The sequence below is a fragment of the Xiphophorus hellerii genome, chromosome 5 (assembly GCF_003331165.1).
Source record: "Xiphophorus hellerii strain 12219 chromosome 5, Xiphophorus_hellerii-4.1, whole genome shotgun sequence".
Lineage (NCBI taxonomy): Eukaryota > Metazoa > Chordata > Actinopteri > Cyprinodontiformes > Poeciliidae > Xiphophorus > Xiphophorus hellerii.
Window position 1 is genome coordinate 11,476,820 of NC_045676.1, and position 26,450 is coordinate 11,503,269.

General features: G+C 38.7%; 2 protein-coding genes across 7 annotated transcripts in view; both read right to left on the minus strand.

Moving 5' to 3' along the window:
- The window catches only part of rbfox2 (RNA binding fox-1 homolog 2), a 49,378-nt gene extending 34,030 nt beyond the window's left edge, over window positions 1–15,348 (minus strand). For 2 of the 6 annotated variants that reach the window (XR_004339191.1, XR_004339190.1), the window contains exons 1-2: window positions 14,244–15,348; window positions 2,128–2,178 (exon numbers count right to left, since the gene is read on the minus strand). Coding sequence is in view for 4 of the 6 variants with exons in the window: in XM_032562022.1 (XP_032417913.1) it covers window positions 2,128–2,178; window positions 14,244–14,495 (303 nt within the window). In the remaining 2 variants the exon portion in view is untranslated. The remainder of the gene's footprint in view (window positions 1–2,127; window positions 2,179–14,243) is intronic. The other 4 variants (XM_032562023.1, XM_032562022.1, XM_032562021.1 and 1 more) reach the window with 4 other exon arrangements.
- A 4,136-nt stretch (window positions 15,349–19,484) lies between these two features.
- Window positions 19,485–26,408, minus strand: LOC116719478 (zona pellucida sperm-binding protein 4-like). The gene is made up of 9 exons (XM_032562000.1): window positions 26,298–26,408; window positions 26,079–26,201; window positions 25,627–25,799; window positions 22,779–22,876; window positions 21,107–21,234; window positions 20,334–20,514; window positions 20,080–20,224; window positions 19,764–19,887; window positions 19,485–19,530 (listed from the first exon to the last, which is right to left on the minus strand). Exons 1-8 carry the CDS (start codon window positions 26,386–26,388, stop codon window positions 19,813–19,815), a joined length of 1,014 nt encoding a protein of 337 aa, XP_032417891.1. The 5' UTR covers window positions 26,389–26,408; the 3' UTR covers window positions 19,485–19,530; window positions 19,764–19,812.
- Between the last annotated feature and the right edge of the window lie 42 nt (window positions 26,409–26,450).

Consider the following 26,450-nt stretch of genomic DNA (forward strand, 5'->3'; position numbering starts at 1 on the left):
TAGAGAGACAACTGGGATGTTTTATGTTTTCTCTCCATTTTGGTTCAACCTCTGTTTTTGTTCAACTTGCTCTGAGGAAGTTGGTGACTAAGACCAAAGGCTAAACAGCATAAAAAAGATCACCATAAACACATTTTAGGAAGAAACTGTTATGAAAATACACAAAAACAGCTGGAGAATGGAGTCATATACTAAAACAGTAACAGGTGATGCAAACCACATCCCTCTCTTGTGTGGAAATGGTCATTGAATGGAAGACTCAAGAGCTAGCCATTTTCAGTATAGGTGAGAAATTTAAATATGAAGTCACATGTCAGGCTGCTGCTTTTAACTCTGGATTTTAAAAGGCTGCTTTCATTTTCACACCCAGATGTTATTTTTTTCTCCTTTGCGGTGGGATCTCTGACAATACGAAGACTGATATTTACAGCTGGCTATGCTAAATATGCTAAACGTTAAAACAGGATGTTTAACAAGTCAACTTTAAACTAGTAAAACTTGTATTTGCTCTTGAAGTAGATTAAAAACAATACTTATTTGAGCACCTAAAGAAAATTATGTACATTGGGTACATAGGCCTTTAGAATATTAATTATAGAGGATTGCATCACATCCATTCTGGTTAAAAACACTGTGACTGGCTCCTTATTTTTCAATAAGACATATTTTTAAAGGCATATTTGTTTTAGCTTGATACGATGAGTTTTATCAGGAAAAAGGAGCAGATTTTAATATGGAAAAGTTTTTCAGCCGACACAGCAGTGTTTCTCTTGTAGTTTATTTTATTTAATAATACGTTTTATAATAGAGCCTTCCCTTAATTTATTTTGGCTGCTATAAATAACTGCAGTCGTGCCCAACGGTCTTACATAACGATTAGAGCTCTGGCAGTGTTTGAAGACCTTGAATTTGAGACTTTAAAAAGGAAGACGAATATTCAGAGATTTTTGTGTTATTTTGGCATAAAATGTCAGCTTCCAGGCTTTCTAAGATACTTATAAGATATTCATATTTCTTTAACAGTACCTCTCAGCTCTGCCCATCCTAGCTTTACACTAAAAACATAACTACCTAATTTCTATCCCTGAAGGATTCATTTCAGCTCTCTCTGCCTATTAATGAGTTGTTTCTCCCTTCACACAGACACAGCTCCCTCAACTCTCCAGGCTCTTCCTTTCAGGAGCCTTTGATCGCATCATTCTCACACTCCTGTTGACAGTTTAGCACCTCAGTGTTGTGGAAACCTCCGCTGGCCGGCATTGTTTTCTTCCTCCCTGCCCCGCATCCCCATGACCAGTTTACACCTCCAAGCCCCAGGAGAAAGCCCTGACTGACATCTCAACATCCCAGAAAGAAATTGCTCAACACAAAGCAGAAAAACTTTATGAGTAGCCTTGAAACATCATTTAGAAGGAAATGATTCAAAGCCTCATCATTTTCCAATGAAATAAAATCCATCTAATTGACTCCCAGGCATACACAGAATCTACTTAGCTGTACTGGGTGGGGGGGAAAACGACTTGGACTGCGGCAAATAAAAACGAATGAGTGAAGACCTAAGACAGATAAAGAGCCGATAAAGCAGCCAGAGGTTGCTGAGCATCGCAGAGAGCGAGGGATGAGGGGATTACGAGCAGAGGCTGAGAGGATGAGTGGATGAACACAGGATGATCTAAGGATTAACCACGTAAACTGAGCAGCCTAATAACACAATCAGCCAACTAATACAAACAGATTGTATACTTACACACAGAAATCCACACAAAAAACATGTGATACGGCTGGTTTTTCTTTTAGAAATTAGAATTTTTTTATTCTATATTTGCGGGCAGAACAACAAAAATCCACGTGTGTTTAGAGGCCTAAAGATGAAAGAAATGTGTCCTGTGAGTCTAAAAGATGATTACTATCATCGAGGACAGAGAGGAAAGTAGGTGGAGGATAGGAATAGATGAGTGATGGTTGTGGAGGCACATCTTCCTCTACACAACCATTAAAGTGAAATCTACACCCCCACCTTGTGGCTTACAGAACAACACCGAGCCATGTTAGTGCTGTACGCAGGCTGCAGGAATGTGGCTTATTATGCAACTAACATAATACTAACACTTTTACAGGTGCTCTTACCTGACTGTGAGATGGGTATCCATGGTAGCCGAGGGTCAAAGGATCGTTGTTCTGAAAGAGAGGAGCGGATTTTTTTTTTTGTAAACATGGCCTGTAATTTCAAAGGCAAACAGACACTTTGTATTTTCATCACTCGGGGAAGCAGTTTCATCTCTTGTCGTGTCTCTCTATCTGACTTTACAGTTAGAAGGCATTTGTGTGACCCCCCCCAATCAAATTAACTCCACTGGTGACACACTCCTGCAATCTCCTCAGTCAGCCTCCTCTCCAGTTTTCCACCCGGCGAATCCTTTTGTCTGCTTGTAAAGACGTGATAACGGGGGCGAGGGAGCTCATGCGAGCGGCGGATGAAAGGCAGGAGAAGAAAGGACGAGTGTTGGCGCGGCTCTTAAAATCATAAATAGGTCAGGAGTGTCGGCGAGCGTGAAGCCCACTGGTGTGGAATGCCATCATAACCCCTTATGCAACCTCTAACAAGTTCCTTTAAATGTTCTGGCTGCACGGAGCAAAACTTGCTACATCAAACGTCTGGAGGAAGAAGCAGAGAAAGTCATTCCGGGCCAATTCATCCCTTTGCCAACTCGCACCCCCATTTCGTACCTACATGTTGAAATTTCATCCAACTCTACTTCCATTTGGACATCTAAATTACATTTACTCAAATGGATAGCTCAGGATTTTCGTAAGGTCAGTTTAAAAGGTTGTAAGCCGTTAATCCCTTATTGGCAGAAGATGATGACGACTCTCTTGATATCGTACCATTCCAAACTTGCTGGGCCAGGAAGCTAATGCTAACAGATAGTCCAAACATCTCAATGTCAGCGACATTTGACAATGCTGATCTATGGACCTTCAAATTGACTTCTTCTGATTTACTTGTCTGTCTAACTGACTTGAGACAGGTGTCCTATGTTAATGTGATGTATGTCCGTCTTCGGTGGAAGGCAAGACTCTGTATCGGGGAAGCAAAATTGTTTTAAAACTGGTTTGTTATGGTCCAAACTTTGATGGATATTTATTTTCTTCTGCTCTGTAATCCTGTAATGCAGAAAGACCAAAAACATATGTATCGTAGCCTATAGCTTAATTGGGGGTGCAGTAATGTCTCAACTATTATTAAAATCTGGGATCCATTATGGATGCTCAGAATGAACCTACTATGAATCTACAGCGTTTGTTTTTATGTTCAGCACAGACGGAAGTGCAACTTTTTCTGTATTCTTAGGAACATTTTACAACTCTACGTATATAGGTGCTTCTATTCAAAATAAATACTGGTACATGTAAACCATGATCCATACTTATCCATGATTGAATTTAATTAACTTTGTGCCCATATAAACAATATATTTTCTATTATTTAATCCAAATACAAGGAATTTTGTGCATGTAAACAAAACTCCAAATGTGATGGCAGTTTAAAATAGTATTTACAGAAACCACTATGACATTTTTAGGATTGAAATTGTTTCAAGGCAGAAAAAGTCCATTAGTTTCAACCTTTACTAGACTGGCCATACGCTTCATCCTCTAGGACCAACTAACCTGGAATTTCTCTTAGTGAAGATGCCAAGACAGCTATCTACTGCAGGTATGGCATGGGCCAGTTAATGATATCAAGATTTAACATTTATTATTTTTCTAGATGTTGTTTTAAAACAAGTAAAGTTTTCCACATTACTACTGCAAAAGCATCATGAGATGCCAAAAAAAGAGCCAGAGCAACTGGTAGTACAAGACTAAAATACGACTACTGCACTTATCTTACAAGAAAGAAAATATAACAATCTGAAAAGCTACCAGTAAAGCAAAAAAGACAGAATCTTATTGAGGAAACTATAACAGCGCAATCCATCATTCCTAATAATGCTGTTTTAAAACTATATTTGGCCAGTCATGAGTGCTTTGCATGTTCAGCAGCTGCCAGCAGGCTCTCCTGACAAGCCCAACCAATTAACTTGCTTAAATCAGTTTCTTATATTTTTTATATGAAGACTAGGATGCCAAAATGGCACAATATTCAAGTGTACAAGAAAAATACAACTGAATAAAGAGGATACTTATTCTATTTTTAAGACTGTCAAAATAATTATCAAAGCGTTATCATAAACTCAATTACGAATGTGTTACATTATTTTAGCGGCAAAGGGAATAACTATGTATTCTCCATATTTAAAAAAGCAACTGGATCATGTTAAATAGGTTTGTTTATAATTTTGTGTTTAGTATCATCATGTTGCTCAAGGTTGCCCTCTGTGCAAAGAACCTACGTATGGCATCTGCTCTAAATTTTTACTACAATAATAAACTGAATTGAAACTATAGCATAAGAATCTCATAAGTCTCCATGCTTCTTAATATATCTTGGGACCAACTTTATGCAGACTCATAATGTTGTTGTTCCAGCTATTATGTAAATGTATTTCATTAAAAAGAAGACTTTTCACAGCAATTACAGCACACTCGGAAAACAGATTCTCCTGTCCCTGACTTCATATTAGGAGATTACAAAACATCTCCGCTCCTCCCTCTTCTCTCAGTCCTTCCTCCTCTGATCTTCCTTTCATGTGGAACCAATGTCCCCTCGTCTGCTCTGTCCCCCAGGGTAGAGGAGGGGTGGGGGGGCACTTTGCTCTGCGTACATCGCAGCTTGAGTTGCCTGATTAATACTGGAGCCATCTCACTCTGGACCCCATGAGGCCATTTCACTAAAACTGAGCACAATGTATCCAAATGTAAGAGGCAGAAACGAGGAAGAGGAGGGAGCGGAGGAAGAGGGAGCAGGAAGCGCCTTCGTGATTGAAAAATACAGCTTGTGCGAGTCTATCTCGGAGCCAAAAATGTACTTAGTGATCTGGCTTTGGGAGGTAGAAGCTCTAAATAATGAATCACCTCTTAGAGGCTTGAATAACATGAATAAAGTATAAACCGTCTTTTGCAACGAGGGCAAACTCCGAATGCAACACACTGCAGGTATGGAGGAGCAAAACAACACCCGGAGAGGAGACGAAAAGGAAAAAAGAAAAGATTTATGGAGCTGAACGCTGCGTGGAGGTAGAGGGGGTGCTGGGTGAAAACACACATCTAGAAACATCTGGAACTCATATGTGCGAGACACTGAATATGGAGTCGGCGATATAACGGAAAATGGACAGGAAAAAAAAAGATTGAAGGAGCAAAGACAATGACTCATACATGAGCGGAGTCATGTGCTTAATTTCCTTAAGGACCCGAGAGAGCTGAGATGAAGGAGGGAGGGGGGTCTGTGTGGAAGAAGCACAACATGAGTGAGTCTCACTCTCACGCTCCACGCCACACTTACTTACACTGCATATGAGAAACAAAACAACTGTGTATGTCATGCAGTCATGCTTGATTATTTGAATTCTGCTGGCAACAAAACGAAGCACGGACGATTCCTGCCTGGGAGGTGGTGACTGGGTTATTTTTGCACCGATTAGAGTTTTGTAGCCAATTCCTGGTGGTGTCAAGCTTTTTAAAGTTAGCCAATTTTGATTTTTTTTTTTTTTTTGGCAAGAACTGTAAAAACAGCATTACATTTTTCCAAGCCTCTTAATTATTTGTATCAGTAGCAGAGGCTATGTCACACAGTGTGTGGGGGAGAGAAAACCTAAAAAAACAATGATTGCGTAATGATGTCTTTAGCCTCTGGCATTAGTGACAAGTGCAGCTAACAAGTCTAGCCTTTTGAAAATAGCAGTCTGTGCATTCCTCGAGGATGTAGAGCCCAACCTTAAATCAGATTTTCAAAATGCTGCCAACATTTCCAAATCAAGTATATTTCCATAATGACAGACTAAAAACTCAAAAGCCTAAAATATTTGTAAACTTTGCTCTTCTTCATTAAGTTTCCTGCTGAAAGTCTTGCTCTCTCTCGCTCTCCATCAGCCTGAATGAACGACAGACAGCTTATAGTCGCAACTAGCTTCTTCATTAAAATTGTTTTTTTTATGCTTTTTATGACTTATTTTCAAAACACTTCACCTATGTTGGAAATATCCAACTTTGGTATGTTCTCAGTGTGACACACCAAGGTTGTTTTCACACCTGATAGCCCAGAGACTTGGTTTGATTGGGGACCAAAAAATGTAACAAATCATTTGTTACATTTTCAGCTGGTCCAGTTCGCTTTCCAACTGCATTGTGTCAAACAAACCACATTAATTGAAAAACAAGCTCACCCTCTCACTTGTGGTAGGGTGAATCACTACCACAGTGGAATCACTGAAGGCAACGACACGAAAACCTCAGAAGACATGAGTGCAATCTCCTTCTTTGCAAAATGTAAGCAAAAATGGAGTTAGCGTCAGGTTTTAGCAATTGTTGGTTTTCTCTTTGGTCTTTTAAGCCTCTCGCATTTGTTTAGGTTGTATTTACCCAGAATGTCCTACACTATAGTCCGTTTTCTACATTTGAAGCAGTCTCTAGTCCACTTGCATCCAAACTATGCTAGAGCTCACTTCAGTTGAAATGAGACCTAGGTTTTTAGGTGGACCCGCACTGGCTGTCCTGGTCCGAATCAGAGTTTGATTGCAAATTTACACCTCCACAAACAAACTGGACTTTCTAGGCAAATGAATTAGAGTTGGATTAAATCAGACTAAACAGGGGTGGTGTGAATGCGCCATATGATGATGCACTGATAAGTATCAGATATGTGAGTTTCTGACCGGCAGATAATCAGTCAGTCTTGAGACAAAGCAAAAAATCATTCTGTACCTGTCATCAAGCATTTTCAAGGTGCATTTCCAGTTTTTAGGAGAGGGTGTGGAGGCAGGGAAAGCTGCAGTGAATCAGGAGAAAATAAGAAAATGACCTGAAGACAACTGATTGTCTTCAGGAGACGGGGGAGGAGGAGAAATGGCTGTACAATCTATTGAACACATCAACCCCAGTGCTCCAGCAACCACTGCAGGTCACAGCAGGTGCTTGACGGTAAATCTGGTCACAGGACCCATGTCTATTATGATTGTGCCCTGGGTCAGCTGCTTTTCTAAGGAGGAACCACTTTTCATTACCCTCAGAGTTAGCTTTCCTTGTTGCAATGCAGGGACCACATATACTCAGGAGGATGTGAATCTACTGTTTCCACAGCACGTATGTGCTAACCCTCCAGACAGCCAGTCCAGCGATCTGAAGTTTGTTTTCCCTTAATACACCTCACATTCCTTCGACTTTTCACAGTAAAACTACACGTGCTTCCTCAAGGGGATGTTGGCTGAAGTCAAAGTGGATCTTGGAAGCTAGCTTGACACTTCGGGAATCAAGATAATCACAGCAGCATCAGCTGCCAAATCACGTGCTACACAGCGAACACCACGGTTCACTGCACTGATCTTAAATAGAGAAAGAAAATACAGAATTTATTTTTCCCCCAATAAATTACTTCTGATCTGATAAAACAGAATCAACATTTGCTTGTTGTTGTTTACAGCTCATGATAATTGCACATAATTATTTGCTCTGCCTCACTGCAACATCATTTAAGTGAAAGTAGAAACTGAAATGTGGCTTCTGGGAATAACGTCAGTGGCTGTATATGGAAAATACTGCGGCCAGTGCTCTGCTCTGACACTTTAGTGGGATTTTGATAAATGTGCTGATAAAAATTGTTAGAAAAGTGTTGGATTGGGTATCACACTGGCTTTAACCCGTCAGCCTCCTGGTGTGCAACTTCAATAATGTCTAATTGCTGACTGGAGCAGGTAACTTAGCACAACAGTTTTCTTTCCGTTTCTTTTTCTTTGTGTATTATGTTTCAGCTAACTTGCAGAAACTACAGCAGATACATCCAGGATTATGTAGTGTTGATATCAGCTTCAAGAAAAGTCTGTATTACAGATATGTTTCTCTTCCATTAGGCTCAAATTTCTGTAGAAAAACAGATTTCTGTTAGCAGTCTTTTTCATAAACAACAAACAGTTTTTAAAGTTGCAGACTTGGCATGGAGCAGATCAGGTAAACATTGTATTGTCAAAAGTATTTGCTAATCTACCCTCAAACACATATGAACTTGAGTGACATCCCATTCTTAATCCATAGGGTTAAATATGACGTCGACTAAGCCTTTGCACTGATAACATTTTCAACCCTTCTGGGAAGGCGTTTCATAAGGTTTAGGAAAGTGTTCCTAGGAATTTTTGACAATTCTTCCAGGAGTGCATTTCTGAGGATATACACTGAAGTTGGACAAGATTGTCTGATTCATACCCTCTGCTCCAATTCACTCGAATGGTCTTCTGTCAGTTTAGGTCGGGAAACAGCTATTCTTCCACACCAAAATTTCTAATTTTAAGTGAAAATTAAAATTAGATCTTGCACATTTATGCAAGATGCATAAATGTAAATATTTATGCATCTTGCTTTGTTCCAAGCTGCACAGTCATATTGGAACAGGAAGGAGCCATCACCTAGCTGTTCCTACAAAGGTGGGAGCATGAAATTGTCCTAAGAATCTCGGTATGTTGAAGCATAAAGAATTCCTCTCACTGACAATAAGGGGCCAAACGTAGCTCCTAAAAAACAGCTCCCAGCCATAATGTTTCTTACTGTTCCAATGGTTTGAGGTCTGAATGAGATGCCAGAACTGACAAACTGAATGATTTACTCTTGTTTAGAACACAGTAAAGTTAGGTTGTTTGAAAGGATTTGTGGTTGGAAAATTATTAATAATTGTGGTGTGAAAACTAAAAGAGAAAAACAACAACAGTCTTCTTGAGATAACACTTTTTTGAAAACTACAATGAGCAAGTTACAAGCCAACAGTCTGTCAAGCAGCTAACTGAACCACCTGACTAAAAAACATAGTTTTACTATATCCACAGCAACAGTTATTGGGGGTTTATCTTGTATTTTTAAGTCCAAGTATAAATATGATAAATAATATAACTATAATAAAAAATTTATATTATTTCTTGCAGTGGTAGAAAAACTGACTTTTTTAAAATAAAAAGAACATCAAATTATATATTTATGGATTATTCATTAAAAATGCTAGTGCTAACATCATATTTTTAATCAAGGTTATATTGTGAGAATCTCATATTCATAGTGTAGACCCTCAGCCTCAACATTGACAGCTAGAGTGGAGCAATATCATGTGAGTAAAGGTAGAGACTGCATTGCAGATGGAAAATTATTGACTATGATGAAGCAAGAAGGTTATCAGACCAAAGGAGAGAGAGAAAAGTGAGAATGGCTTCTAAGGCCCTGACAAGATCTTGTCTCTCGAGACAACAAAAAGCTGTGATACTTCTCGTAAAAGTGAATTCTGTCTTGCAAATTGCTATCTAGTTGGTATGTGACTGTCTGTTAAAACAAGTGGAAGCTATTATTAGGGGCCCCATATATGAATGTGAGCACTTTGTGGCTCCTATTTTGAAAAACAAAATGGAAGCAGCTCTTCAACTCTTCCATGTTGTTCATGGTTAAATATGACAAAACATTACTCTCCGTACGCTGGGTAACAAACTTAGCACCAGATTCATACCTTCTATGTTGTTGCAGGTGGAAAGGTTTTTGAAAACAACCATTTTTACAGGCAATTTGAAATCTTAAAATAGAAAAACTTGGAAGAAAATGACTAAATAAGGCAAGTGTTTTCAAAGAAAGAGTGATATATATAGAGAGAGACGAGAAAAGAAAAATCTGTCAAAAAAAGGAAACTGTATGCAACCTGCAATCATTTAACTGCTTTTATTCAAAAATGACATTTTGTCTTGTTAAACTGTTGCATGCATGGTTTAATGTTAAATCCTGTGGTGGTATTATGACCCCCTGAGACTCTTTTTTTGTTACTGAAAGCAGATTTTGAAAGAATGTGATAAAATCTTGTTTTCTGAGCTAGGTGTATTATTACACCCACCCCTGATTTTACCTAAAATAAACAAAATGCATTAATGCAAATTGGGAAAGAAAAAGTGAATGTATTTAAGTACGAAAATTAAATGCACCAGAAAATTGATTTGTCATCACTACTATCAACCAGCTGGGTGTTTCAGGTTAACATAATCTTTTCAAATAATTACAGATTAGTTCTTTCTTTTTGTTTTTACTCTATATGATATACTGGAATTATCTTCAAATGTGGACGAAAAAGGCTCAAGAACAACAGAACCTTAATTCTTAGAAAAAATCTATGGCTGCTTTCTTATTTTCAAATAAGGAGGTCTTATTATACTGCTATGCACCAGAAACACAGCAGGAAGAACACATCACTCAGCTGCAGTTCATATGGGATGATAACTACACTTTAAGCACACCGGCTCCTCAGCAGAGGCGCATCCCAAAACACTGCTGCTACCTCAGAAATGCAAATCAGTCCAAAGGTTTTCCCCAGAAATTTATAGCAGCCCTGAAAAATAAAAAAGGTTTTCAATCTGGTGGATGAGGACATTTTTCTTACTGATGTTTTCGTGCTGTGGCTAAGATAAAAGCATGAATGGCTGAACCACATACATTACTGTTCTGGTCTAGTCATTTGTCCTCTGGGCTGCCACTCCAGGCAAGTCCTTATTAGGATCGAGAGAGCCCCAATTCCTACACAGAGCGACAGCATAACACCAACCACTCCACGGCAGGCCAGACGGATATCGAAGCCGACAATCTCCTCTCAACATTTTCAATGATCTGGCTTGAGCTGAAGATGAGAGGTGTTATAAAATCCCCTGCCACCCTGAAAATAAAAACAGGACTTCCCCCAGCGCAGCGCATGAATATAAAGTAGACTGATTATATGTTGTGAAGTCAGCAGCAGTGAGCCAGACACCAATATAAAATCCAAACCCTTGGTTTTAAAGTACAGCTCAAACTCCTGTTAGACCCCCAGCCGTTAATTTGGCCGCATTAGCTGAACATTCAGTCACCTCCTTCATGCTGCACTGATTTAGCAATGCTTTGTTGCTTAGCTAAAACTCTGCAGATATGATTTGACAGAGCATTTCCACCCCTGCACATTGATGACATCACACCAAGAAAAAAAGAAAGAAAAAAAAAAACAGTAACAATGACCGAGTGGGTAAAAATCTCATTGTTGAACAGTGGTGGCATTAACATATTACTCACTACTCAACCACACCCAAATGTGCTGCCTTCACATTCAGGTCAAAGTTCAAATCTTGCCATAAAAAAAAAAAAAAAATCTTGCCGTAATGTCAGCAATAAAGGTTTTTCTTCTTTTTTTTTTTTGCTTAGCATGAAGGATGGAAAGGATTAAGTAAGGGGGACTCTGTTGCTTCTGAGAGCTGGGGCAGCTGTAATATTTTCCATCCCTGCAGATTAGCTTAACAGACACACTTCTCTGCACTTCCATACGGCTTTCTTGGAAACAAGTTTGCAAAAGTCGGAAAACTTAAGGTCATTTAGCAAAGTTTGACTCTAGAATATTTATGTCATCACCGGGTTGGAGGAAAATAAATACAGTACCTTACGAAAGTAAACGGAAAAAGTTCAAGTAAACCACTTTTTTCCAGTAAGAACAACACACTTCAATGTTTTTATTTAGCTTTTATGTGACAAGACCACCACAAAGTAGCACGTCATTTCAGAGTGGAAAGAAAAGATTATTTGGTGGGGCTTTTTTTATTGAAAAGTGTGGAATATATTTTTATTTAAGCCCCTGTACTCTAACACCTAGTGAATAATCCAGTTCAACCAACACTAGTGAACAAGGCACTGTGAAGAGAAAGGAATGGGACGATTCCCATTCCTTGTCTAAACAGGAACAGGTTATATCCTGTTTTAGACAGGTTGAGATATAAAATAAAACCCAAATCAATAAATCAAAAAACGGAAGGAAATTAGCACAACTACTAATCTAGTAAAACATGGCCATCTACCTAAACTGACAGGCTTGGAAGGGAGAGAATTATTCAGAAATGAAGCAGAGAAGGAAATTGTAACTCTGGAGGAGCTGCAAATATCTGAAGCTCAGGTAGAAACCATTAACAGCAGAACTGAGTTTTTCTTTTTGGTCCATATACAAAACAATACATAAGTTCCTGCCCTGAACGAATCATCCCCCGGGTGAAGCATGAGGGTGGCAGCATCATGCTGGAAGATGACACTAAATACAGACCAATCCAGGAAGAAACTCAACAATGAATCTGAGGCAAGACTAAGAAAAAACACAGACAAACTGAGCTCAAGCTTTTTCATAAAGGCAAATAAACTCTCCACGTGCAAAGCAGATATACATATCATTTGTTTTGCTTTTTGTTTTACATTTATTTTGTTTGTTTATTCTTTTATTACACTATGTTCAGTAAAGTCAAACCAAAATAAATACATACCCTGAAAAATTTGCAGGAAAGGGTAGTTCTGAAACGATTGACTGAAAACAAAAGCATGCGACTCTTTACAGATTTGTAAAATCATTTGAAAATCATGTGTAATTTTCTATCTAGTTCATAATTATGTACTACTTTGAGTTGGTCTGTCAAACACCTTGAAGTTTGCAGATTTGTTACAAAATATGATAAGGTTCGAGGCTCCGTCTTCAGTTTTTTTTAAACACAATAAGCTTCAACAATAATAAATGTAAACAAGGAGATGATAATATGTCTATTAATGAATTTCTTTCAAAGTCAAGCTTAAATTAACTGTTGGAGTCAAAATTTCCAGCTGTTTATTGCTCTCCATCTTCATTCCAAATTAATTTTCTGATCCTCTAAACAAATTAATATTTAATTTATAACCTGTCAGAAGTAATACACTGACGACCATCACATTTCACAGTGATGACATTATAATGTACTTTTTTCAGCTGAAAGGTTCAAAACTGTTTTATCAATTCTGATTGAAAAATTATTGTACTAATTGATCATACTGGTGGCAGCCAATTTGAGAAGCTCCAAACAAATAATATTAATCTTCATTTACTACCCGCTACAAATATCTGGGCATCCACTTTGTTCTTTTTTTTATTCTTATTTAAAGATTATTTAAATAAGAATCTTTGATCCCTCCAGTATCCACAGCGATCCCATAAGCTGGAAACAAAGCCTCTTTACTGCCATTGATAGTGCAAATCTGCTCCTGCAGAACCAACAGAGACTGCCTTTGAGGGGGGTGAGAAGGGGAGAGGGTACCTTTCCCACTCTCATTTCCGGACTGTCCAGCCAGGCAGTTCGATACGTTTTAGAGCCTGAATGCGATTGATCCGACCCCCCCTCACCCAACACACACAAACATACAATCCCCCAATCACGTGTGTAAGTGCATTACAGCAGGCACTGCCTGTCAGCACTCACTAGACAGGACAGCGATCTGAAGCAAGCCATTTAGTTTTCCCAAACAGGAGCAAACAGGCCACTTCACCTCCATTACTGGCTCTTTCAGTGGTGGAGAAATTGCTGTCTGTCTTCCAGTGGAGTACTTCAGCCTACATAATCCACTCTAATGATATCCCGCACATCCCTCTGCCCTTCGGTGATGCTCTTTTAAAAACAAGATACGGCCATTTTTGGTGCACTGAGGCCAAGACAGCTCTATTGTCATTTACTTTTTTATTGCTTAGTATAAATCAGATAAAGGTCAGAGACATACTTTGATGCATAAATAAGTATAAACTTTATATTATGTTTTAGACTCTAAATGTGTCTATAAAAGGACATGCAGCACTTTTCACCCTTAGTTTTGAAAAGATGTTTTACAAAATATTTATAAAACAATCTGAAGGGAATCAGAAACCGGTACTGGCTGAGGAAAATGCTGATATGTGCATCTCTAGTTCATACCGCTAACCCTACATTGGCCACATAATTAAAGGCTCGGTTTGTTTACATTGTCCACCCTGAGTTGTGCTTTAAGGATATTTATCAACCAGATGATTTTGAAAAGTTATAACAGGATGTCTGAGAAGCAGCCTGATGGAGAAATGCGTTACATTGTTACAACTCCTGCTTCGTATTAAAAGTCAACTCAAGGCATGTGTAGCTGTGAAACGTGGTGGTATTTCCCTCCCAGCTGGTAATGGAAGCAGCAGAGTGCATGCAGGGCCTTCTGCTGCAGCTCCAACAACAACCATCACTTGGATAAACATGTTGAATAAAAACAGTCTTACTGTTCTTAAAATATGAATCGCCAATTGTCCTCACCTGTCCAATCTCGCCGATCCCTCCTGAGCCGTCGATTCTGGGGCGCTTGCACTCAGCCCCAGTGGAGTCCACCAGAGCGGCCGCCGTCTGTCCGTCGGGCTCCGGGTCTCCGCGCTTCATGCCTCGCACGGCTCCTGGAGCACCGGACGGGTTGGCGTGAACCCCGGCCATGGTCTCCAGCTCCCTGTCCCGGTCTATGAGAGCCCGGGACACAGGCAGCATGATGGATGCAACGTCGGTCGACATTAACATTTAAAAAAATCTTCTTTTGTTCCTTTTTTACCCGAAATAAACCGAGGCTAAGACCGCCTACTTAATTTTCTGCACCTCCGTGCCTAGAGCCTGACGGTGGAGGATAATAAACGTCTTAATAGGACAAGTTTTTTTTTTGTTGTTTTTTTCTAAGTTGGGCCTTTCTACAACCCCCCTAAAGAGTTGACGTCTGTAAGGAAAAAAAATTAGCAAATATCTAATAGCCTGCTTTGTTTTTACTCTCAGCAAATATGAAAATGTCAATGTAAAATAAAAGCAGCTTTAATTTGAAGCTAAGCAGGTAGCCCCTCTGCTGTCCGTGTATTTATTTACTGCGGGGCTGCCTTAGAGGCCTGCCTTATTTCAGACCACAACAAAACCAATTAAACACACCAACTGACTGCTGAGCTCAGTTTTCGTTTGCCCCGTCTTTTAAGCCTCCTCCTCCTCCTCTCCTCTTACCGGAGCCGAGTGTTTAGAGAGCGGAACACCGACAACAGCCTACCGCAACCTCAAGACGAAGAGCCCCTCAACATGTCTTCCCCGTCGCCTTTTTCCTCCCTATCAGCCACAGAGAAGTGGTTCACTGAAAGTCAGCCCTCCTCATGAGCTCTTGTCCATGTTAGTCCGCAAGAGGGGGGGAAAAAAAAGCTTTCTCTGGCTTAAAGTGGGGGGAAAAAAACAACCAAAAGGACGGACGCACAAACGGAGGGACGGATAAACGGACGGAGGGGCTGCGGTGTTTCCTTCTCCCTCTCTTGGCTATTATTTTCTTCCCTCTCCCCGTTTTTTTCCCGGCGGTGTGTTCCTGTAGCGTGTGTGTTACAGAAAGGAAACTGTCCTCCCTCCCTCCTCCTCCCACTCTCCTGCTGTATTCATTCCCCTCCTCCTATCTTCCGCTCTGCCTTTGAACGCTGAGCCAGGCAGCCATGCAGCCCGCAAAATACACGCAGTGTGCCGCAGTGCTTCCATACATTTTACTGAGGGGAGGTGTGTTTATGGGGAGGAGGGAAAGCACTGCTTTAGGAGCCTCTCTGCTCCCCTCGGTCCAAATACTTTAAATCAAATTATCCTCCTTACATTTCTACTTGTGTTGTTCGGATTTTCCAGCTGTTTCCATGCAGACACCTCACATGACTAAATAATAACGGGGTGGGCTTCTCTGCGAGATTTCATGCCTAACTCATTACACAACCATTACCCAGGCCAAGGTCCTCACACAAGCCCAGCTGTGAGTCATGCAGCTCACAGAACCTCATGTTCCTCTGGCAATTTTATTGCTTGGATGACACCCAGTGGTCAAAGGCTACCAAAGAAGGAACATATAAAAAAGGTACAGAGAAGGCTTTATTGACTCCTAAATAAACTGGTCATAAACATTTAAAGGACATGCTTGTTCTTATACTCAGAAGGCATAAGTAGCTAAATCTAAAGGCAAACCCTAAACTTTCCAGACTTCTGTTCTTTCCTAAATTTACCCAAATGCAAACTATTTGGTAATTTGGTGACAGTTTCAGTCAAGTCTTAATGAGTCACATTAAACCGTGAACCACAAATTGAGTGTATACTGTATGAGGGAAAACAATGACATCACTTTCACCAGATACTGGGCTCAAAAGTTCTCTCAAATGTTCAGTGCCTTGCATAAATATTAGCACCCCTTTAACTTTTTCATATTTGGGTTTTATTTAGAATTCATGTGACGGACCAATGCAGAACCGTTCATGATGGTGAAGCGGACGGAAAGTGGTTTTCAACAGTTTTTACCATCAAAAATGTGAAAACTGTGGTGTGCACTTTGCAGCACCATCTTTCACTGACAGCAAAAGAGCATCTGTGAAACTAAATTTTCAGGTTTTGCCACATATTTGTCATTTAATTTGGACTTTCAGGATATTCATTAATGTACTTTGATCTAATCTACTCCCCTGTCTGGCTGCATCCTTAGGATCATATTCCTGCTGGCAAAACTCCATCCCAGCCTCAAGACTTTTAAGCTTCCAACTGTTTTTCTCCCATGACTGTCCCATATGTGAGTCCATTTATCTTCCATCAACTCTAACCAACTTCTCTGTCCTTTCTGCAGACAATCCCCACAGCATAATGCTGCTACTGCCACAATCACAGCTTCCAGGTGACTATGCACTACTTTGTTTTAGGCTATCACATACAAACCAATAAAATACATTGAACTTCGTGGTTACAACATGCCAAAATGTGCAGAGCATCACAAAGGACTGTACTCTTACCATTTCTTTTCACTCTACACCAAGTTTGCACTTTATGTCAAGAGTCCTGTCATCTTCAGAAAGAGTCTGCTGACTCTGGAGTCGTCAGATGTATCAGAGATGGTCACGAAGCTGAAGACAGAGTTGGCGGACCTCTTTTTGGCATGGTGTGGCAACAATCATCTTATCTTGGATGCGAACAAAACAAGATTCTAGATTTCAGAAGAAACAGGGTCAGGTCAAACACTTTCTATAGAGAGGATCTGGAGGTGGCAGAGGCAGAAAAATACTTCAGTGTTAACATACAGACGAAAGGATGAAGCCGTCTACAAAATGGGAGAGACCAGACTTTATTTTGTGGTCCTTCAGGGTTTGCAGCAATATGCCACATATCTTTTTTAAATCTGCTGTGGAGAATACAATCTTGTCTGTCATAATCTGCCAGGGTGGCAGCATCAGAGCCAGGGACTTTAAAAAGTTCAAACAAACAGATAAAGAAAGCTGGTCCTGTTCTGGGAGATCTGGAGATGATGGTGAAAAGAAGGTTTCTCAGAGACTGAAGATCACGGACAACCCTGAGCATCCTCTTCTTGACTAACAGCAAGACAGAGGCTTCCTCAGAATACAAAACTCATATTTGAAGAAACTCTAATATGAGTCCTCTTAGGATTGTAGTGTTTTTGTATTAAATTTCAATACATTTTCTCTATATGAGTTTTAGTAGCACAGTATGTTTCCCTTCTTTCAGACAGTAAATTGCCCAGTTTTATTTTTAGCAAAAGGAATGTGCCAGTGTTTGCAGAAGGGATTATAAGTAAGTTTTCTTTGCAATATTTAGAGTAACCAAACATGACCCAGTAGTATGCATTTACATTAGTGGTTAAGGAAAAAAAAAAAAAAACAGTTCTGTGGTCAAATAAATGTAGAAATTGGTAGGCTTAGTAGTGGGTGAAAAGACGATGTACTATATTTGCTTATTGGCTCCTAAATAAAAGAAATTGTATATTATTTACCTTGCTTTCAGCCATGAAATCTAGGTAATTTAATACACTGCAATGCAAATATTTTTCCCATTGCCAGATGGGTTTAGGTGTCTAACCTCTTCACAACCCCAGATTAAATTGCTCCCTCTCAGCATGTGCAATTTAAATAAACTTACATCAATTGAAACAAGCTGTGTTTTTATGAGCTATGGGTATAGAAGCCCATTTAACCAAAATGACAAAAATATGGAAAACTCACCCAGTTAGAAGATGGTTGATTTTTAAACTCATAAGGACTAAAACATATACACCATCTTTGTATGAGATATTTCAGTTATTTTCTGAGTTTGCCTACTGATAGTACTTGAACTGGTATTAATACTTTAATCACAAATCTCAATGTATTTTTCTGGGATTATATAAAAACACAAAATGGCATAATTGAAGCAAAAGGTAAAAGATGCATGGGTTTTAAATCTTTAAAAAATATATACAAGAGTATATATGTGTATATTTACATTTAGCCTACAAAGAAATACTTCCCATGGCCATCTCCATGGTGAAACATGGTAGTTCGCTGTGGAGATGCTAGGGATAACCAACTCTACAAAGCATTGACACAATGAGGCCAAATAGAAAAAAAAATGCACAATTTCCTTTTATTTTGAAATTAGGCAGTGAATTATGTTGCAACATTAAACCCCAAAACTGTATGTAAAATGTAATTGAAGTTTGCGGTGGTGACCTGACGATTTGTACAACGCATTATACATGCACTGATAATCAGCAAAAGCAAATTGCTAGTAGTTTTCAGTGGAATTGATTTTTACACTTTGAACACTTTTAATGTCAAAATTTGCATTTGAAGTCTTAACAAAAAGGTACTATGTTCTTAAGGATACTGGACAAACCCCATTACATTTTACATAATTTATGCAGTCAAACAAAATAGTTTTTATTTACAAAGCTGAATTCAAAGAACAGCAGTTTAAAAAAAATTATGTGAATTTGACTGCCATTTATTATTTGTAAGCCATGTAAATATCTGCATGCAGCTTGTAGGATATTTCCAATGTACTGGGTTTGCAGATGGTGAAGAGTTGTTAAACAGGCTTATACATACGACGGTGAAATTAAGTTTGAACAGTTGTTCAACAAAAATCTTATTTTTGAATGTTGGGAGAAAAGCATTTTATATAGGTGCACCTACAAGGATTTGTGTGAACTAACATTTGACCTAACAAGCAAAGAGTCTTAATTCATTAGATGATATCAAGTTCTTGACTTTACAGGCAGAAATTTAAATGTAGAAATAAAGTACATTTGGTCGAGATTTGAAGACATAATCTCATCTTTGTCTTTATCGTACTTAGATTTGTAATCCATCTTCAGCACAAATACTAAGTACATGAATTCCTCTCAATTTGAGATGTTGACCTTTTTATTTTGCTGGCAAACAGAATGACAGAGAAAACCTCGGCAAAAAAGTAGAAGTATATTTTGACTTTGTTCAGTTGAAAACACTTCATATACATTTCTATGATGCATTTATTGGTGTAAATGCAAACATTTATCAGCAGAATTTGCAAAAAGTACCCTCCAATTACAATTAAATATGAGGGATGTTTTAAAAACAGTATCTCAAAAAGCTCGCATGTAATGCCTTTCTGAAGACAAGGTGATTTTCTTGCTGTAGTTTTAACCTAAATGTTTACTGCTCATCCCCATGTCAATAAGTAAAATAGTTGCAGGATTAAAGGAAAACACAAACCCCCGCCTTCAGAGTTGTTTAAGAGCTTTTATTGAAGGTTATTTGTATCATATCTGAGGACAAAGAGGAGAGAAGACAGTCAGAACACAAATATAAAAGCTTTCAAACAGGAGCTTCAGCTATTTGTACCATCATTTTTCAGGTGTTATGTATGTTTTGACTAACAAAAAAAAAAGTTATTTACTCAATCACCATTCTCATTTAATTAGGTTAAATTAAATTGCAGCTTTCACAAACTTTCTGGACATTTTCAGTCTGATTACAATAAAGCTGCATGTTAGCATACCTTACACTGGAGCTCAAGGATGCTGTGAATTAAATCAATTTTTCCATCGTCAGTGACCAAAGCATCCCTCAACACAAGGACCATCTCGAGGAGAGCAGATCTCAGTTGAACACATGAAGTAGATCTGAAAGGGAGCCAAATGAAGATCAGGAATGAGTAAATAAAGTATTGCAGACAAGAAAACCTCATTTGAATTTTAATCTCATTAATAAATAGTTACGTTCAGGTAAAATATATATATAAACTCAGTCAAAGCAACTGTTAATAAGCCATATTGAGGCTTATATTTACAGTGACCGTCTCTGCTCAGCCTTACCTCCTCATCCATATCCTGGAACTCCCCATCAGGGAGGAACTGAAAGGTGTTAATGGTGAAGCGGCGAGTCTGACTCTGAGGAGACGGTGGCGTCGGGTCTGACAGAACTGTCTCTGGTGGGGCTGGGTCCAGAGGGTTGGGGCAACTGGAGTGATGGCATGAGCATTTTAAATTCTTAAAAGAAACTACCTCCTCAGATGAGGTTGATTTAGTCAATGCTGGTTGTTTTTAATAGTGTAGATGTTCTGGTATACCCATTGTAAAGCAACACCCACGCTGCTTTTCCAGAGCGAGGGTAGGCCACACAGAAGTGCACCAGCAGCACCAAACTGGGATCTGGGGAGCCGAGGAGGCGCACTTCAAGGTGGAGAGGTTTCCCCAGCAACATGTGCAGAGGCTGGTGATACTGTGGGTAGTAACTGGTGTACTGGGCATCTAATATTAGATGGTAGCATAGGAGGGAAATAATCAGTTCAACAACAAGCTTTCAACCAGCATGCATCTACATTTTTCATGATGCAATCATTCTTTTGTAATCTTTAATAGAGGTGTAATGAATCAGTGTAGAATATTGTAGACCGGTTTGATTCGACCATACATTGTATTTTTTTTTTTTCTTTGTTTTTGCTAATTCTAAGCTAGTTGTAATGTCAATTTTTTTTAAAAGTCCTTTTTATATTCACAAACTATTTAAGTAACTTTGTTCAATGTACTTTCCAGCTTAGATTTGACTAATAATTTAGATTTTGAAACACAGATGATAAAATGCAGCCAAGAATCACCGCCAAGTGTAAAACAGCCCTTTAGTTCAGCATCGACTACAACTGGGGACTCCAAGTCTGGTCCTTGAGAGCTACAATCATATTTCACCAGACAATATCATATTCAAAGCAACCAGATAGCACTACTAAGACAGACTGCACTTAAACATGAAATACTGTCCTTTTTAATATCATGAGACTTTTAATATCCACCTCTGTTCTCAAACATAACGGAACCTTTTGGTTTTGAAAGAAAGACCATTTACCTTTGGCAATCCTGAGCTGGACTCCAAACACCCCCTGAGTATGAACATCAGGACCAAAGGTGGGAGTTTTAACAACATAGCTCACACTGAGAACTGTTCCTGGCACGTATCTGCACTCCACCAGTAACCTGAAAATAGTGGACAAGACTGAAGTCATGGCAAAAACTGTTTAAATCCAACATGTATTGCTTTTACAATTTTACTTTTGCAACCAAATGTATTGCAATCAAAATCACAATGAGTTGCGATCATGCTGGTTAAGAAAACTGAAGATTACTTGCAGTCAGACAGCAAGTGTAAAGTAGGAGCGCTGAGAGATCAGAACGTAGAAACAGCTGCTACGGCTTTCTTGTGGCTTTATTGCTCCCCAAGCATTCACTGGAAGCGTTTCAGGAGCATAGCATCTGTTGTACAGCGTTTCTAACAAAGTTCAGATTTGTTTTGCCAGCAAAGCTAATCACACACAGAAAACTGATGCATGTTTGAAGTCAGCTGTAAAAAAACCACTCCACAGGCCTTAATGTTTCTGAATTTGTTCATTTCAAAGACGTGCATCTCATAGAACTGATGCCAAATTGCATTTTATTTTTATGTTAAAATAAGACTGATCTTTGTAATGACTTCTGGTTAGCATGACATTTTTACAACTAGAGTATCTGAAATTAAGAATTAAGTTTGTTTTATTTGTTTGCATTTATTTGCTTTATTTTCCTTCAAACTTAAACTCCAGTAGATTTATTACGCAGTAAAAAAAAAAAAAAGTCTTATTTTTAATTGACTGCAGCTATAACCCAAAATCCAGCTGGTCAGTGGAATTGCAATATCTAATTTACTGACGTATGCAATTTGACTACAAATATGTCACCTTGCTGAAGAGCATGTCCATGTACATTACATTCACTGAATACTTTCCGAGATTGTTGTTCTTAGCCGAGCTGAAGTCCCTTTGATGTCTCTGGTTCACGAATGACAACAGAATAACTGCGACAGTTTTCGCCCATGTCCCCGATACGTCTGTGTGATGGCTCTTAAAGTAAAACTCCACCAGCCTTGTGAAGCTTCTCAAAACTCTTGAATGAGCTTTGCTTCACAATCCTCTGAAGGGTGCAGTCATCTTGTGCACTTTCTCCGTATAACACATTTTCCTTCCACTGAACTTTCCAATAATATGCTTGCATACAGCAAGCATTAATGACAGTCTGCTGGTTAACTGTTGAGCAGCAAACTTGATTGTTTAGGGAATAACATAAAATTTTGCATGAAAAATAATTTTAGCTATTCTTAGGTAATATTCAATGTTATGAGAAACTAAATGCCATATTTTCATTAGCAGAGAGCCAAAAACCATAGAATCAGAAATACAAGTTTTAACATATCAATATGTCCCAATGAAGTTGTATTGTTCAGTTCAAGGACTTCTTCTTCTTGAACTGAATCAAAATAAAGTTCAAATATTTTTGGAATTTATATAGACACACTTGTAATTAAATAACATCTACAGTCAAGAAAGAATCAAATATGGGAGAAAAACTTAAAACCACAAATTATGTGCATGTTGATGACGTAATTTGATCTTTCAGTGGAACGATGCAAACAAACAAACAAGGTGCATGAGGTTATTCAGATAGAGCAGTAAGACTAATACAGGTAGGATATAAAAGAGTTGGCTGACCTGACAGGTGAATCTCTTGTGATGGTGCCATAGTTAAGGCTGACAGTTTGTACTGTGTTCATAATCTCCACCATGTAGATGACAGTCTTCCCCACCACCTGTCAGGACAGAAAGAAAATGCTGGTAACAAAAATAAACATCCTGTGTTGCAATATATTTAATAGAATAGCTATATATTTTTCTGATGCTCAACAAATACAAAAAAATAAAAGCTTTAAAACATCCATCTTTTAAACTGAAAACTAACACAGGGGTGGGTGAAATGTGTCCCACAATTAGGATTTATACATTTAATAATAATTAAAAGAAAAGATCTTGAGCTTCATCTCGTGTATTTAAAAAAAAAAAAATGCATAGGACAATCTCACTACTTGTTGATATTTCTTCTTTCAGTGAAACTAGGATAAAAAAGGTAAAGATAATGTTTGAAACTCATCTACAGTTAATCCCGTTTTATACCCAGAAAAAAAAAAACATTCGCAGGGAGTTGAAAATTGCAGTTATATAATGCAAGCAGAAACTTAAGAGCACAAAAGTGAGGACCACATTATTGCAAAATGCTCTGCAAGCATGTAATGATGATCATCACTTATGTGGGGTACATTTGGTGTCCATTTTGAATTTACAATATAAAAGCCATTTTTCTGCCCTTTTATAATTACATTTTATGGCAGATGATCAATTTATTGGAAAAATTTAAAATTCTGAAAAAAGTTTTTAACAGGTTAGAGAAGACTTCGGCCAAGTGCATCTTGATACCATTCAAAGCAACAATCTTATGTTTACCTACATAACCAGTTAGTTTGGAGCAGATTTGTGATAAACTGACAGCACAACAACATTCAAATCTGTTGATGTTTCTATAGTGAAAGCTCACAAGACAATTACACCCAACAGAGCACAGAGACTTGTTCTTACATAAACTGTCACAAAATCACATCATATTCAGTCAGCACTGCAGAGCAGTCAGTGAAGAGTGTTTTGTTAGAAACTCAACACCAAAATCACATCAAGATGAACCTTAAAAATCTAATCTTGAACAAAAACTACACATCCTTAAAAAATTACTCCTGCAAAAACATTCCAAAAAACAAATCTATTCTGTCCATTTGGATGAATCAATCCTTAATCCAATGATATGATCCCAAAAGTGTCAGCCTTCATGTTTGTTTAGGATGTTCCCCTGTGTTTCAAAACAGCTCAGAGTCTGTTTTAAAGAAAATGTAGCCTTTCCAGGGTCACATTTCTTTAAGCACTAGAACCTCCCAAGTTGAATCCATATTTACCAGCTCCTGGCCAAAACTGCCCAAAAAATCCACAACTGAAAAACTGCAAACACTACACAAACCTTTGTTTGATGAAACACCTTTTTATGAGTAAACAGTCTTGAAACATAGAAAAGTAATCCGTAGTGGGTCCATGTCCTCCTGGTGGTTGCCTTAATGTTCTGGAACATTGAGCACCAGTACTGACAGCCATCTCCTACAATAGTCATTAGGCCATCAAGGATATTTCAAAACAGTAAAGAAAACGCCCACTAACTGCAAATACAAATATGTTCGGCTGTTCAGAATTTATGCTGTTACTTAGTTTAAAGCAGAAGAAATTCAGACAGGAAAGCCCCCAAAGTAGAAAACACTGCAGACAAGAATTTCTGAAAGCTCACCACTGTCTCATTTCGAGCCAAAACCCGTTCAGCTCAGGAGAACAAAACCTGTCTCCTTCCTGACTCCTGTCATTGCGGGACACTTCCATGGTGCTTATGCTTGCATACAACTCAACGGACTAACATAGAAACTTTCAGGCATCTGGGAATTGAACCAAAGGATGAACCAGACTTGAAATCTTGGCTGACGTCTATTTTTTTAATGCAGCCAGACAAGGAAGCAGTGTGTTTGAGGTGTTCCCTTAAAAAACACACACATTGACATCTGAGCATTCTCAAATGCTCAAAAGGCTTATGCATAAGCCTTTTGCCTGTTGCTTATGTTGTCAGAATTTATCTAACAATATAAGCAACATTTTCAATTCAAAAACTCTTTTTGCTGCTGAATTATTGATTAAATTGGAAAATGAGCTCAGTAACAAAGATTGACTGTTCATTTTTAATCTGCTAAATATTTTATTCATTCATTGATGCCAAGTGTTATACCGGTATTTCAAGAACACGTAATCATTCATGCAATTTTTTTTTCTTTAGTAATTTGAGCATTTGGGACATCCGTGGTTGCTGCAACATGTTTTCCATTGAGATGGTATTTTAAGCTTTGATAGCATCTGTGATAGGCCAACTCCTTTTTGCACAATAGTTTTATCCAACTTCCCATCAGATCGTTTCACAAGCAAAAATTAAGCCAAAGTGTCCCAAGAGAAGAGGCTTTGTTGATGATCGCCGTCTGTGGTTGTCATTTGCGCAACAGATTTTCAGGTGTACAACCAACAGAAATTTCTGACTCGAATAAAAGCAATTAATTGTGTTAAAAATGTTTACATTTTAAATCTATGTAATTACTTAAATATGAAATTAATGCTTTAAATCACAGCCGTATGAAGCATGCACACACAACAACAAAAAAATCTCAATCTGTTATTTGCAAATACAAATAATTTTGCTAGTCCTAACCCACATTACAGCTAGGTTCTGTTGGATTTAATGTTGAGAAAAAAAGAAACTGCTGCAAGCCTTTTTACACATAAGGCCTGGTTTCAGCTGTATATAGTAAAATAAAAAATATATTCACAAACCAAATTAGTTAAAATGCCTTTGGCTTAACCCTGAGAGTCTGACCATAATGGCGTTTATTTCCAACCCATTCTTTGATATTTTGACATGATTTATGAATCTCACCACTCTGCGTGTCCCACAGCCATCCATTGGGATTTTGAACAATGCATACTCAGGGGTCACCCTCTGAGGTCTGCAGGTGGAGTTGGTGGCAGCGACCAGCAGCGCAGTAGAAAGAGGGGGGTCCGTGAGGGAGGCGGGCACAGAGAAGATCATGTGGCGGTCAATAGTGCACTCTGGAGGGATGAACAAAGACACACAAACAGATACACATGCACAGTTACGAAAAGGTCGCATGAACAAAAGGTCAGAAATCTCAGGAGGCAATTGATAACAAGACCCAAGATTCTTCTAGCCATTCTGTGTTGCTGCCAGCTTAAATCATGCTGCGCCTGCCCTGAATATGCTTCTTCACACGTCTGGCAGCTATAGTACTTTTCTGTACTCTAAAACAGCTCGACTGCACTTAGTTAAGTGGCGTGAAAATGCCAGTAGGGGTACAGAGTGCAGCTCACCATCCATTGGGTAGTAGCAGGCAGGGGGGTGCTTGTTGAAGCAGCAGCCCATGGAGAGGCACTGTGTCTCGGATATAGAGCTGGATCCGCAGGGGAGGCGGTATTCGCTGTGAAGGTTGCACTCTGAGGGGCAGCACGACAAATGTCAGGAACACAGCTGAAATAACAGACGGGCCTGGACAAACTGAACAGCCTTTTAGAGAGTTAAAATCTACCTACCATGCTCAGACCTTGGGATCACAAGCGGGCAGGAAACCTTTGCCTCCTTTTTTCCATTCTGAGTTGTGTAGAGGATGCTAATGATGTACATTTTACCCTTTTTACAGAAATACAGTCATACAAAGAGTTAATACGCACATAAAATAGTCACTT

Excerpts from the sequence above, each read along its gene's own strand:
- LOC116719478 (XM_032562000.1), bottom strand. The coding sequence starts at position 26,388 with ATGTACATCATTAGCATCCTCTACACAACTCAGAATGGAAAAAAGGAG. Across the intron at positions 20,515-21,106 it reads CCAGCTCAGGATTGCCAAAG|ATGCCCAGTACACCAGTTAC; the intron begins GTAAATGGTCTT and ends ATCTAATATTAG. Across the intron at positions 19,888-20,079 it reads TCCAGGATATGGATGAGGAG|ATCTACTTCATGTGTTCAAC; the intron begins GTAAGGCTGAGC and ends GCTCCCTTTCAG.